Genomic DNA, 12,902 nt, shown 5'->3' with positions numbered 1-12,902 from the left:
TTTGTTTCTGTCCTTGTTGTTGCTGTTGTTGCTTTTGTTGCCCTTGTCTTCATCGTTGATGCTGTTGTTATTGTTACTGGTGTTGTATTTGCTATTGCTTTTGCAGCTCTTGTTGATAATAATCTGCCAAAAATTGTAGATTTAGTGTTGCTCATATTGTTGCTGTTGTTGCTGCTTACAGTTTTTGTTGCTGTCATTATCGTTATTTTTTGTTTTTGTTGCTGTTATTGTTGTTTTAATTCTCTAATGATTGATGATATGTGTGCATGTAATGCAATCCATATTTGACTCCGCTCTCCACTCGTTATTCCTCGATCCAGACATTGACGAATGCGTGCTCGGGACCCACGATTGTGACGAAAATGCCGAATGCACCAACACCCCGGGAAGTTTTGTCTGCGTCTGTAACCGAGGCTTTTATGGCGACGGACGTGTGTGCATTCCAATTGGTGAGAGCCACTGAACAGCTACAAGGTTTTAGCATACTGTAACTCCACGTGACCGTTGACTAATATAGAGCTATTTTTCAGATTTATTTACAAATACAAATGAACCTCGTCGCAATAGACATTTTGATGGACTGCTTCTTTAAGCATATGGCCTTGTTAGAATTTTTCATGGTGAAAATACAAGACATGCAATTCTTTTCTTCGTCGCCAGTGGTGGTACCAATATTTTGTGAGTAACGAAAACAGAAATTTAACTAGTTCATCACTTTGCATTGGTATCATAAGATTTCTTTAACAATGGCCTTGTATGGTATTTGCCATAAAGTTCACATGCTTACCAATTTGTTTCTAGCTTACTTGAAGAACTTAAAAACAAATGTTCTTACTGTCAATGTTCCACTGCTTGGATTATATTTTGATGAAGTGCCAAAGACGAGACATTTCCCGAAGAAATCGTGCATAAAACCGTTTTGTCTCTAATCATTGTCTCAGATCCAACAAGGTGTATCGACCGACCGTGCTTCGACAACGTAATCTGCACCGACCTCACCCGCGGTGAAGTGGTAGGCAGCATAGATCTCAACAACCCAGTCGACATCATCTACCAGTATAGGTGCGGCCCCTGTCCGCCAGGATACCGCGGAGACGGCAAGAACTGCGTTGGTGAGTACCGATGGTTGTCGAATCGAACATCCACCTCCCCACCACTACATATTCTACTTGCCGTAATACCAGTCTTCTATAAACTCATATAACCCTTATCAACGCACGACCGAAAAAGAAATTCATGTAATGTCTTGTCATCTTTTGAAACTTTCGTTTGTCACATCGATATCATAATCTGGTTTGATACCCTCCCCGATATATCCACAGTGATGTTTAATGAGATTTCTGGTTTACCAAAAAAGACTTTACTGAAACTCTCTCAAGTTTGTATGTAGAATGCTACCTTATATGGTCAGGTAATTTCCCCTTGTTTTGAGGGTCAAAGTTTTGACAACTTCAATAATTTTACAATGGATAAAGAGGCTTATACTATCTCTGTCTATCCAGATATTGACGAGTGCGCGGAGGGAACTTTTGAGTGCCACCCCAACGCCACTTGCGTCAATATCCCGGGATCGTTCGAATGTGTCTGCAACGTGAATTTCCATGGTGACGGCAAGGTCTGCATCCCTCTAGGTAAGCTCCAGGCCTGTGTTGAAGATGATTACGTAATATCCATCTGTTTTTTAAGGATCCCATCCCCCGCAAAATTACTACCTACAAGAACAAGATCATAAGAGAACCAATTTAGCTCAAATGGTAATGTTGTAAATTGGTTCTCTTATGATCTTGTTCTTGTAGGTAGTAATTTTGCGGGGGATGGGATCCTTAAAAAAAGCACGCCCGACAACTTGCCTTGTGATGTAGAAAACGGTAGATAGTGACGTAGAGAGACATCAAACGTTCCTCTTTGCTTTTCGTACAGCAGGTGCAAAACGAGATTTTAGATTACCGTTCACAAATAGTTTTGATCTTGTTGACACACTCGCAAGAAAATACGGTCTTTAATGGAAATTTTATGTCACATTCACAGAGTAGATCTACAAATGTTGTGATCGGTTATTTTCTGGTGAGGATTTATCTGAGCGAAGTCCTGGATGAAGAGGATAGTTATCGCATTATCAAAGTTAGTTTTGGACCTCGAAATGATCATGCCGTAGTCTCTGAGATATGACAGTCCTCGTCGCCAAGAAAGCCTTTCTGTCTCGTCGCCAAAAAGGAAAGAAAGAAAGAAAGATAGATGTTTATGAACAATGTCATTGGCAGTTCTGAGACGGTTGATGTGTACATGAACGCATCCGGGGTTCCCAAGCATCGCTTAACTTTCAACTTACAACTCAGTTGTTGGACTTGCGGTCTAAACAGTGTACAATGAATACACGTTCCTTATCGTGATCGTCTGAGTATAATCGTAATGATATTTTACAATATAATAGAAATTTATTAATCCCATATCATTATTCGAACTCAGAGACCACAGGGTCCAGAAACATACGCGTCTTTCACTCGGTGTACAGTAATGAAGTTTATAGCCAAACATAAGCAAACTTCTAAGATAGTTCAGACCATACGACCACAGCATTTCTCAGACATTTATGTAATGAAGTCATGTTGCCACTTCAAGACAGAGGTTCGTATTTTGCAGTGTGCAGTCTGCGTGCATTTATTAACCCGTTGAAACCATCCTCTTCTTGCAGACCTGACAGTCTGCGCTGCGGATGGACCCTGTTTCGACGGGGTCAAATGCACAAACCTCACCCGGTCTGACGTGCTCGACGAAATCGACCTGGCAACGTTTTCGCCAGAGGAGCTCATCAAGTTTTATAACTGTGGCGACTGCCCTCTAGGATATATGGGCGACGGAGAAGTCTGCATAGGTATGTGGGAAGGTTATGACGGTTTAATATTATTTTAAAGACGACAAAGAGGTCCGCCTAGCTAAATAGAAAAAGACATCGAGTCTGCATAGGTACTTTTAGTATGTGGGAAGTTTATGACGATTTAGTGTTTGACATGGACGACAAAGAGGTCCGCCTAGCTAAGTACAAAAAGACATTGAGTCTGCAAAAGTATGTGGGAAGGTTATGATAGTTAAATGTTTGACGTGGACGACAAAGAGGTCCGCCTAGCTAAGTACAAAAATACATCGAGTCTGCAAAGGTGTGTGGGAAGTTTATGACGGTTTAATGTTTGACGTGGACGACAAAGAGGTCCGCCTAGCTAAGTAGAAAAAGACATCGAGTCTGCAAAGGTATGTGGGAAGTTTATGACGGTTTAATGTTTGACATGGACGACAAAGAGGTCCGCCTAGCTAAGTACAAAAATACATCGAGTCTGCATAGGTAGGTGGGAAGGTTATGACGGTTTAATGTTTGACGTGGACGACAAAGAGATCCGCGTAGCTGAGTAGAAATAAACATTGAAGCAGCTGCGATTTTTTTTTTGATGCAGCAGGTAGACCATTTGGAAGCGGGCCATGTAGATTTTAAGTAAAGGTATTACATAAATCTAATACATGGTATCGTCTTATTCTAGTCCCATCCTCTAGAAACAAGTAATAGAACGAGGGAGTACCGAACTCCTGTTGCAGTCACACAAGCCGCAGAAGGACCGAACACTATTATCATTGGTAGACCTTATTATGAACATCCGTTAATATTACATGATGCATTTTCTCCATTTCATCTACTCTCAAGGAGGACTGTCTTGAATGATATTGTGTTCTATTTTTTTTTCTAAAACATTCTTCTCAGTATCAAATGACTTGCATATGCTGTGATGACAGCTTCCTTAATGGTCACGATTCACTCAACGGCATGGTTGATGGTTTGCTAAAAGCAGTATTTCAAAATCACATGGGTCTTAAGTAATCGTGCCTGTCTCCTATATTGATTCATTACTGGAAGTATTTAAATGTGTGTTGTTTTAATGTAGCATTCTTGCACCTCTATGAACTAATTTTTCACCTTCAGTAACATTAGTCAAATAGGATATTTTCGTAAATGTAGAATATAACTTTATTCGTTATTTGATCGTTCATTTATTTTTTTTTCAACAGATATCGATGAGTGCGACACGGGAGACTTCGATTGCCATAGAAACGCCTCCTGCGAGAACGAAATTGGCGGGTACACCTGCGTGTGTATTGCCGGCCATTTTGGAAACGGAACGCATTGCGCGCAACTAGGTAAGCTATCAAACATGATGTGTCAAATCCTACGCTTGAGATCACAGCGAAATGTCGCAAAGCAGTGGGTTGTACAAGCGTCATCAGTGGTCAACTGGCTGAGAATTAGCATGGTTAGAGTTTGATCCAGCAGTTCTTTGTTATTACAGTAATGATAATTACTGGAATAGAGAAGATAAAGCCTTTCTGTCCAAAATTTTATAGTACTTCATTCTTAAAAGTTTATCACATCAATCTACAAACTGTGTAATATTTTGTTGAAATTGAAGTGAAATGCAGAAATGAAACTGAAGTGAACTAGGACTGAATTGAAATGAGCTGAATAACGCAGAGATAACAGACACAGCGGCACCAAAGCGCTGGGGTGGAATCACACAATCTTTTCCGCCTGGGAGTATGAGGCTGTTACATGTTTTCCTTGGTTGTTACAGCTCTGTCCATCTCCTTGTACTTACAGACAACAGGTCCTGCGCAGATAACCCGTGCTTCGCGGGAGTGGAGTGTACCGACATCGACCCAATGGACGTAGACTTCACCCAGCCGTTTGTGAGGTTGTTCGAGTGTGGCGAATGCCCTGAAGACTACTCGGGTGACGGCATTGAATGCACACGTGAGCCATTTCATACGTAAACCCTCATCTATAAAAAAAAAAAAAATAAAATAAAATAAAATAAAAATAAAAATAATAATAATAATAATAATAATAATAATAATAATAATAATAATAATAATAATAATAATAAAAGCAAAGCACAGTATCTCAAGGAATCATCTTTGTGACAAGTGCCAGCACATTATTTATTTTCAACTTTTTAAACTCTGCCCTTTGACATGTTATTCGCTCCATATCCAGTTCTGTGGTGAATTTCAACAAACACGAGGAGACCATCGAATATGCCATGTCCTTCACTCCCTCTCTGTCAAGTCTGTACCTACCCACAAATGTTGTGATGATCGTTTATATTTGTTTTCTATATCCTGTTGTTTCAACAAATGCCCAGTGGACTATATTCCACCAAATGTCAACCTGACCGTAGTCGTCGTCGACCACAGTGATCCCCTGGACGAGCTCCCAGCACCCGATGCCGACGTCGCGGCGTACGTCGCCGATCCGACCCAGCCCAGAGGTACACTCCGGGTGGCCTCAGCTGTCACTGGGCCCGATGGCGTGGTGACGATCGAGGTTCCCTACAACCGAACGGTCATTGTCACTGCAGGTCGACCGGCCAATGATGATCTCTTCCGCGACAGGGGACTGGATAACTCGATGACCCTCCGGGCACATCGTCACATTCGTGAGTAGCACATTGGTATCAAATTCAAACAGTGTGTGTGTGTGTGTGTGTGTGTGTGTGTGCGCGCGCATGCGTGTGTGTGTATGTGATGATAATCACCAAGAACTCCTCCGGTAATGAGACTGTACTTGTTCTGTGACGTCACTTCCTGCTGCTTCATTATGTAGAATCTAGCTTGAATAACCAGCTATATGAAGTTAAATTAATAGTAATAGCGCTTAAACGTTAATGAATGTACTTACCATCATTACTTTTCTGTTAGCGCTACATTACCAGAAGTGTCCCAAGTCCAATGACTCTGTGTCATAGCTACCTATTCCTGTTCTACGTATTTCACCTTCAGGCTTTAATCGTCATTTACTTTGCTCTGCGTCTTCTCGTTTGAATTTTGCTTTGTCTGTCATCGCTAAGTATGCGTCTTTTTATGTTGATATTCTATAAACAGGGAAAAATGACATTGACGCTGTCTCGTATCCTCTTTGACTACTTTGTGATAACCTTTCTATGTGCAGGAAACGTGGTGACCATTCCGCTAGCGGTGCGGGAGGAACAGAACACGTTCTTGTGGAGGAGTTCTACCTCGAACGAGTTTGCCTTCTCGGGAAACGAGGGTGGATCGTCTTATCGCGTCGGCATTCCTGCCAGTGAGTCAAGCCATAGATAACCGCAATCAGTTTTGCCTCGTGTCCCTACGATTTTTCACATCATTATTACTATTAGAAGAGGCACAAAACGCTAGCTAATACTTGATATGCTCACGGATATCCATGAATTAAAAAAAATGATATATCGTGGTGGCTCCACCGTGTGAAAATTTTTGTTGCATCTGTATCAGTGTATGAGTTCTACTTGCATAATGTATTTCTTATGCACATAACCCTGTTTGAGCAACATTCCATACTCTGCTGGATCATTACGGAAGGGTTCTTTCCGGGACATGTTTAGAAAATTTAGAGCTGCAAAATGCCTGATGTAGGAAGTCGAAGCTTACAAAATGAATTCGTGATGAGATGGCGGGAAAACAGAACTCCCCATTGCAGTCACATCAATAATCGCTCTTTTTTCGACTTTCCCCCTTTATCGGAGTCTGGAGTAATTCTACTGAACGCTATTTCTTTTCGGCTCCGATACTCAATTTAATGATGATGATTTTGCTATGCGTCAAAGAGGAATTCATCGCCCATTACTTATCAATCTATACCAACAGATGGGATCAGAGTCCCGAACAGGCGACAGGTGACGGTAGAATTTTACGGAGTGAACATCACCATTCCTGAGGCCTTTGAGCATGCCCCGGAATTGCTTGCAATGATCCGTGAAGGTAGGTGGATCAAAATAATGGCAGTTTGTTTGTTTTTTTAACTCCTATGATATAACGTTCAAGTATATTTCAGAAATGAAGAATTTGGTGGCCTGATCGGGCTACCAAAAAAGGTCGGATGTTTGCCTTTGGGCCCCCCAAAATAAAAGTTAGTGTGGAGCCCTGTATGTATATATATATATATATATATATATATATATATACATATAATTATTTAAGATGTTGCAATATGCAGGAGACATATTGGCACCAGAGTAAAACTAAATACCAATGTAGCTTCCAGTGATTGCAAATATACATTTGAAATTTAGTAATGTTGTTGTTTCTTACGTGTCCTGTTTTTCATGGGTATTTCATTATCATTTGCAATTTCATGATTCATATCATTAATATCTTAGTCATCAATAGTAATATTAGCAATAATAATGTCACTGTAATCCAGTGGTGCATCATTGCGTGAAAATCCAAACTGTCCATACTTTTGATATGTGGTCGGTATTCTAGTGAACGATGGTGCGTTCTTGGACGCCTGTAACAATTGGCGTAAATCTCATGTAGTACGAGGTAGCTAGGTGAAAATCTACCCTGCGAAACGGACTCTGGTATTCACAGTGATCTCTTCTCTCTACAGCAATCAACTGTTATTCATTGTTTTGTATCATTTCCTTGTTCTGACGTAGGTGGCGGCCCACGCGGTGATATCCTGTCATCATCTGCAGATGCAAGTAAGTCGCTTATGGTTATTTTGACGGAGTAAGAATTGGCTGCGCAATCCGTTCCACATTGATCGTGAATAGCTACCAGTTCTAAATACATATGTAGATGACAGTACATAGTGGTAGATCTCATAATCTGTTCCGTGTTTTCTACTCCATGTCTATCATACCGCGAGCGTCTGTCGTAGCTGATCATTCCAATTTCTTGTTTGATCGTTTTGCATTGTGTCTCCACCTCCACAAACCTTTGAGGAATAAGAATCTGTAATATGTCGTTACATGTATTGAAACTGTCACCTTACTGTAGAAAAAAGGGAGCATGAGATAAATCATCTAATCATCAAAATCTGAGTCTTTGATGTGATGAGACAGGACGAAACCTTCAAGCAACCAGGACAAGCATGTCTTAATAGGATATGTCATCTCTGAGCGCAAACCACTCATCCAATTGAGAAGTAAAATGATATACATGTATCTAAAGGGGAGGACAAGGAGGTCATTTGTGGTATGGTGATGGAGGGAACACGTTGCAGTGATATCATTATAAGTAAGAAATATTCTGGGCACATGTAGGAGATATTACACTTTTGTCATTTGCTTCCTTTTTTGTTATTTTGGCTAAACCTTACTCTTAACATGATTGTGCCGTTGTAAGGCAATAAAAAGAAACCTCGATGAGATAAAAAGCTCACATATTTTTTTTTTGTTGTAGGTCTACTTTCAAAACGAAAATGTCTTTCGCTGCTGAATAGTAATTCGTCACATAATAAATCTTTCGATATATCTAACTGTTCAGTATCCACAGTTTCATCAGCATTCTTGTCGTTTGTTTTGTATTTCTTGTCGCACAGGAGTCAAGCTGGTACCGCTTGAGGTTGTCGGTGTGATGGAACTGTCGGTGTTCCAGCGGGGACGGAGACCAGTCTCTATTGCCCCCTCGAACCCCGTCACCCTGCAGATCCCAATCTCCAAGCTGCCCCCCGATCTCTCCGTGGGCGACCGTCTCGATGCCTGGTACTACGACGAGGAAAGCGGTAAGTGTAGTGACGCGTGAGTGACTACTAAGACATGTGTAGGTGGAGATCATTATTTGCAGAACATTGTAACAGGGTCGGAAGAGGAAAACTTGAGAAGACAAGACAATAAAAAAGAATGGTTTCAGGTAGTGCAAAGTAAAAACCATTAATGATTTGAACCGTGTATGATTTGTGATAGTTTGGAGCAGATATCATGCACACACATTTAAAAAAGGGGGAGGGGCTAACAAATTCTAGTTTGACCGCACAATTAATATTATCCCGTAGGACGAAGGGCTTATCTCATGCGATTATGTCAAGTTAGATGTACAGTTCAGCTAGAGTTAGGTTGCCGTTACCTCAGTGACAGATGAATAGAACCGGACCAATTAGCTGCAAGTATTTCGGTTGTATCTACGGTAATTGCAACTATTGCAGCTGGTATTGATCGCAAACTTCTGTAATGACAAAGGAGGCCTCAGAAATACACACTGCCATGAAAACAGGAACAGACGTGATAAAATACTGACGCCGATATGCATGTGTAAAACGAAATGCGACTTGATTTGCCGCATGAGGTGCATGTGATTTAGATAAATACATTTAGTACGGAAGATGTTCCTCATCGTGGTAGCAACTGAAAGAAATAAAGCTGATCTTTTGTCTCACGAAGCGAGATAAACACGAAGAAATGAATACGAAGTTTCGGCCGTGAACGTCGTATTAATTTCTTCGTGTTTACCTTGCTTCGTGAGACAGAAGATCAGCTTTATTTCCTTCATATATATACTTGTTTTATTTGATTTTGTTTGTTTGTTTGCTTGTATATGTGTGTTATGTATTCGTCATATTGCAGCGGTTTGGTTAAAGGATGGCTCAGGACTTATCGTGCAAGACCCGAATACCAACGAATTGCTCTGGACTTACGAAGCAACCCACTTCACCTGGTGGGCCGCTGGTCGCCCCATGTCGGCTGAGCAAAGCTGCGTGTCCGTTAAGGCCTGTCAAGATAGTGCTTGCACAATGCCAGTACCCGGCATTCGGTTGCGGTAAGTCGGAGGGTTTTATTTCTTACATAGTCCTTCAAATCCGTAATGCTCGAAATCTTCATTGTGCAAACCCTCCCTTTTGGTTTCTTTCATCTGATTATGCATTCTCAGTCTCCATCTTTTTGAAATACTGGTAAAAGTGATTATATTTTTCTACCTGCTATTTAACAGATAAATCCCAAATGATGAATCCTATGCTATCGTCCTTCCTGTGCTTTCACCATTCTTATTTTAGCTGTGAACTTAAGTTTAATTAATTAATTCTTGTAACGATAATGGTTTAAGAGCTCCTGTTTGCCCGAGAAAACACTCTTGGCACAACATAATGATAATGATTGTGATGGTGTAAAGATGCAAGACGTACATCATGTCTCATCAACAAAGCTTGGCGAAGATGAACGAAATGTTGGGGCTGTAGACATCGGAGAGAAAATAGGAGAGACAGAGATGACGAGAGCGATTAAAACAAAGATTAAACGAGCAGAAGATGATGATAACGATGGTGATTATGGTATAATGATGGTGTTTCTCTTTACTGGTTTAGGTTGCTTGGCGACGATTTCGGGTACATCCGGTCTCGCATCACCGACAGAGACGGGCACGCGTGCTTTCCGTTCAAGTATACGGGCAGCGTGACTGTGGAGGCAGTGTGTGCCTTGGAGCGCGCGTCCGTCGTCAGCACTACACTGCCGGCCGAGTGCGAGAGAGCGGAGACCGATATACCGCCCTCTCAGCTCGATCCCAACGTGCCATCTGAAGCGTGCAGAGAGGTGACGCTGGTACTACCACCATTAGCAGGTGAGCCTTTTCATCCTCCGAGTAAAAAATCTATGGTCATATTGTTGTCCAGGGTTGCAAGTTTCCAACTCTCTTAAATCGATGAGACAAGTTATGTTGGGTTTGAAGTATGGTTTCTAGGGCTGTGAGATAGTTTGATTGCAAAATAATGTACGTGGTTCACCGTTCATGGTAGGCCCTACTTCTGACGATTTTTGAACAGTCCCGACAAGGACTCGAATGACGGGGAGTTATTATCACTATCGAATATCACTCGAATGATTACTAGTACTTTGAAATAGTCAGGCAATAACAAGAAAACCCTTTGAGAATCAGAAGAGAAGCATCTTACCTGAAAAATTATATTTCTGTTAAATTTCATGTAAACTTTTCTCTGTTTTCCTTGCTGTTGTTGGTTGGCAGTAGTTAAAAAAAAGACCCAACTTGTAAATATATCGTTAGGTTTTGGATGTCTTGAAACAATTCTTATCATTGTATTCGTAATATCTATATCCCATTTCTTGCCTCACCCAGCTAACTTAGTCTGCAACGATCCGGGCGAAGTCGACTTAACCACCCGCTATCTCGCCGGCGAGAGATACGGCGACTCCGTGCAATACACGTGTCCACCCGAGCAGGTGCCTGATGTGGCCGATGGTTACCGCACCTGTCTGGAGTGCGGTCTGTGGTCTGGCAGCCCAGTGAACTGCGTACAGGACTTCTTCAAGAAGAGAAGACGTCGGTCGTATCTACCAGGGGGACAGTGAGAGGGCGTGGCGAGTCCCCGATCTCTTCTTGCTCCCTTCCTCTTTTCCAGACAATAATGTTTAACCTACGACTATGTACAATTCCGACTTTGCTCAAACTGATGATGCTTATGATGACACGTGTTGAAAACTCGAGGAAAAGTAATATCCAGACTACATTGTAAAAGCTATTTTGATGACAGTGCTTTCCACACAGAGTTTTAGTCTCTCTGCCTATATGACATGATAGAGAAGACTGTGCATTCAAAACGAAGACTAACCATGCCAACGCACAGTTTACGCTGCAGTAATACTACGTTCTTTCCTGCAATGGCATATACAATAGGCTTACTATTGTGATGATCATGCTAAGAGTGTAGCTTTATTCGTTCTGTGCCTCATGGAGAGAAAGAGAGTTCATATGTATAAATGATTCCCACGTGTCTCTATCTGGTAACGTGTGATATCTGTATGGGAGAGAAAGAGGCCGAAAATAGTAAAATGGTCTCGCCCAGTGGTCTATTCATCATGTCGATGTGTTCAGTCACAGGGTGATCGTCATCGTCAACAACAAACAACGAATATTCATCCTAATGCATCACATCACAACGTTAAACAGATGAGACTAACAGTGGCTTAAATAACCCCGTAATGTTGGGAGGGATTGGATGAATTGCACCAAGTGCATTCTGAAGACCTCAAACCATTCTGAATTTGGAAGAAAAAAAAATCTAAATTTTGGCCATTCCCAGGTTTTGTTTTGATAGGAGTTTCCTTTTTTTTCTTTATAATTTTACAACCTACTCCTAGAGGGAACTGCTATTTCTTCCCTACTTTGAGCCAAAGCATCCCTATGTATCTGTCAGAAGGGTTGAAAGGTCTGATTCTGTCCAATGCCAAGAACCGACCTACAGATCTCAAAACTTAAAATACTCTAAAGAGGGAGGGGTGCTAAGCGGTCCCTAAAAGCATCGGTTTTTTGAAAGATGGGCTTTCGTTGGTACAACAAGTACAACCGACCATTGTATCGTTCAGCAGACACATAGGTTTTCATTATTTCTGGAGTGCTAGTGAAAATAAAATAAAAATGGAAATATCGACAATGCTAATTGACATGAAACATTAATCCATTGGAGACTGGAGGTAGATTTGTTGTGTAATGATTCTGTAGGGAAGCATCAGATCCTAAAGGCGAAGGGGTTAATCCCCTCTGCCATCCTGCCAGCCTCTCCGTTTGTTGTTTTTTTTTTTTGTTCCGTCTGATGTGCACTTACGTGGTCATAATAAAATGTCATCTCATAATGTTTCTCATCAGCTTGGGGTTCAAGTTGTCATATCATCATGTCATCATGTCTGACGTGTCGTGGTATATTAAGAATGCCACGAATGTCGATAAGAATTTCTGAATTTCATGAATAAGGTGCTCACATTACGTTGCGGAACTTCATCCGTCATGATGTAAAATATATTATGTGTAAGTGAAATTGTAATATATATATTATGAAACAAACATTATTATCTTCCTATTCTCGTTCTGTGTTGTTTTCGTCTGGTCACCTGTGGTACCAGAATCTTATTAGTTTTAGGAATAGCAAAGACAAAACACATGAAGGAAGTACCCTTTGAATCTTTAGTGCAGTTACTGTTTGTCGTAGACATAATATTACAAACCAGAAAGCTGTGTATAGCGTATGAAAAGCAAACACTGAACTCATACAATGCTGATACAAAGTAAGGTCTTACACGATCTCTCTTTTTTATCTAATGGACTTACGTTTCTCACAATCGGCGATTCAGCAA

The 12,902-nt window shown here is 41.1% G+C and overlaps 1 protein-coding gene across 1 annotated transcript in view; it reads left to right on the top strand.

Annotated features, from left to right (window-relative positions):
• The window catches only part of LOC139729166 (uncharacterized), an 84,529-nt gene extending 73,288 nt beyond the window's left edge, over positions 1 to 11,241 (top strand). Inside the window, exons 22-35 of the mRNA XM_071640096.1 lie at positions 321 to 449; positions 942 to 1,112; positions 1,503 to 1,631; positions 2,693 to 2,872; positions 4,054 to 4,182; positions 4,640 to 4,792; positions 5,184 to 5,477; positions 5,990 to 6,121; positions 6,685 to 6,798; positions 7,479 to 7,523; positions 8,366 to 8,548; positions 9,387 to 9,579; positions 10,124 to 10,377; positions 10,891 to 11,241. Of these exons, the coding sequence (XP_071496197.1) occupies positions 321 to 449; positions 942 to 1,112; positions 1,503 to 1,631; positions 2,693 to 2,872; positions 4,054 to 4,182; positions 4,640 to 4,792; positions 5,184 to 5,477; positions 5,990 to 6,121; positions 6,685 to 6,798; positions 7,479 to 7,523; positions 8,366 to 8,548; positions 9,387 to 9,579; positions 10,124 to 10,377; positions 10,891 to 11,123 (2,339 nt within the window). The 3' untranslated portion in view covers positions 11,124 to 11,241. The remainder of the gene's footprint in view (positions 1 to 320; positions 450 to 941; positions 1,113 to 1,502; positions 1,632 to 2,692; positions 2,873 to 4,053; positions 4,183 to 4,639; positions 4,793 to 5,183; positions 5,478 to 5,989; positions 6,122 to 6,684; positions 6,799 to 7,478; positions 7,524 to 8,365; positions 8,549 to 9,386; positions 9,580 to 10,123; positions 10,378 to 10,890) is intronic.
• The last annotated feature ends 1,661 nt before the right edge of the window (positions 11,242 to 12,902 follow it).

Source organism: Diadema antillarum, unplaced genomic scaffold (assembly GCF_040938485.1).
Source record: "Diadema antillarum isolate AM-2024a unplaced genomic scaffold, OU_Dant_1.0 seq00000221_RagTag, whole genome shotgun sequence".
NCBI lineage: Eukaryota > Metazoa > Echinodermata > Echinoidea > Diadematoida > Diadematidae > Diadema > Diadema antillarum.
The sequence above is the reverse complement of the archived record's forward strand: the minus strand, read 5'-3'. Positions and strand labels throughout refer to the sequence as shown.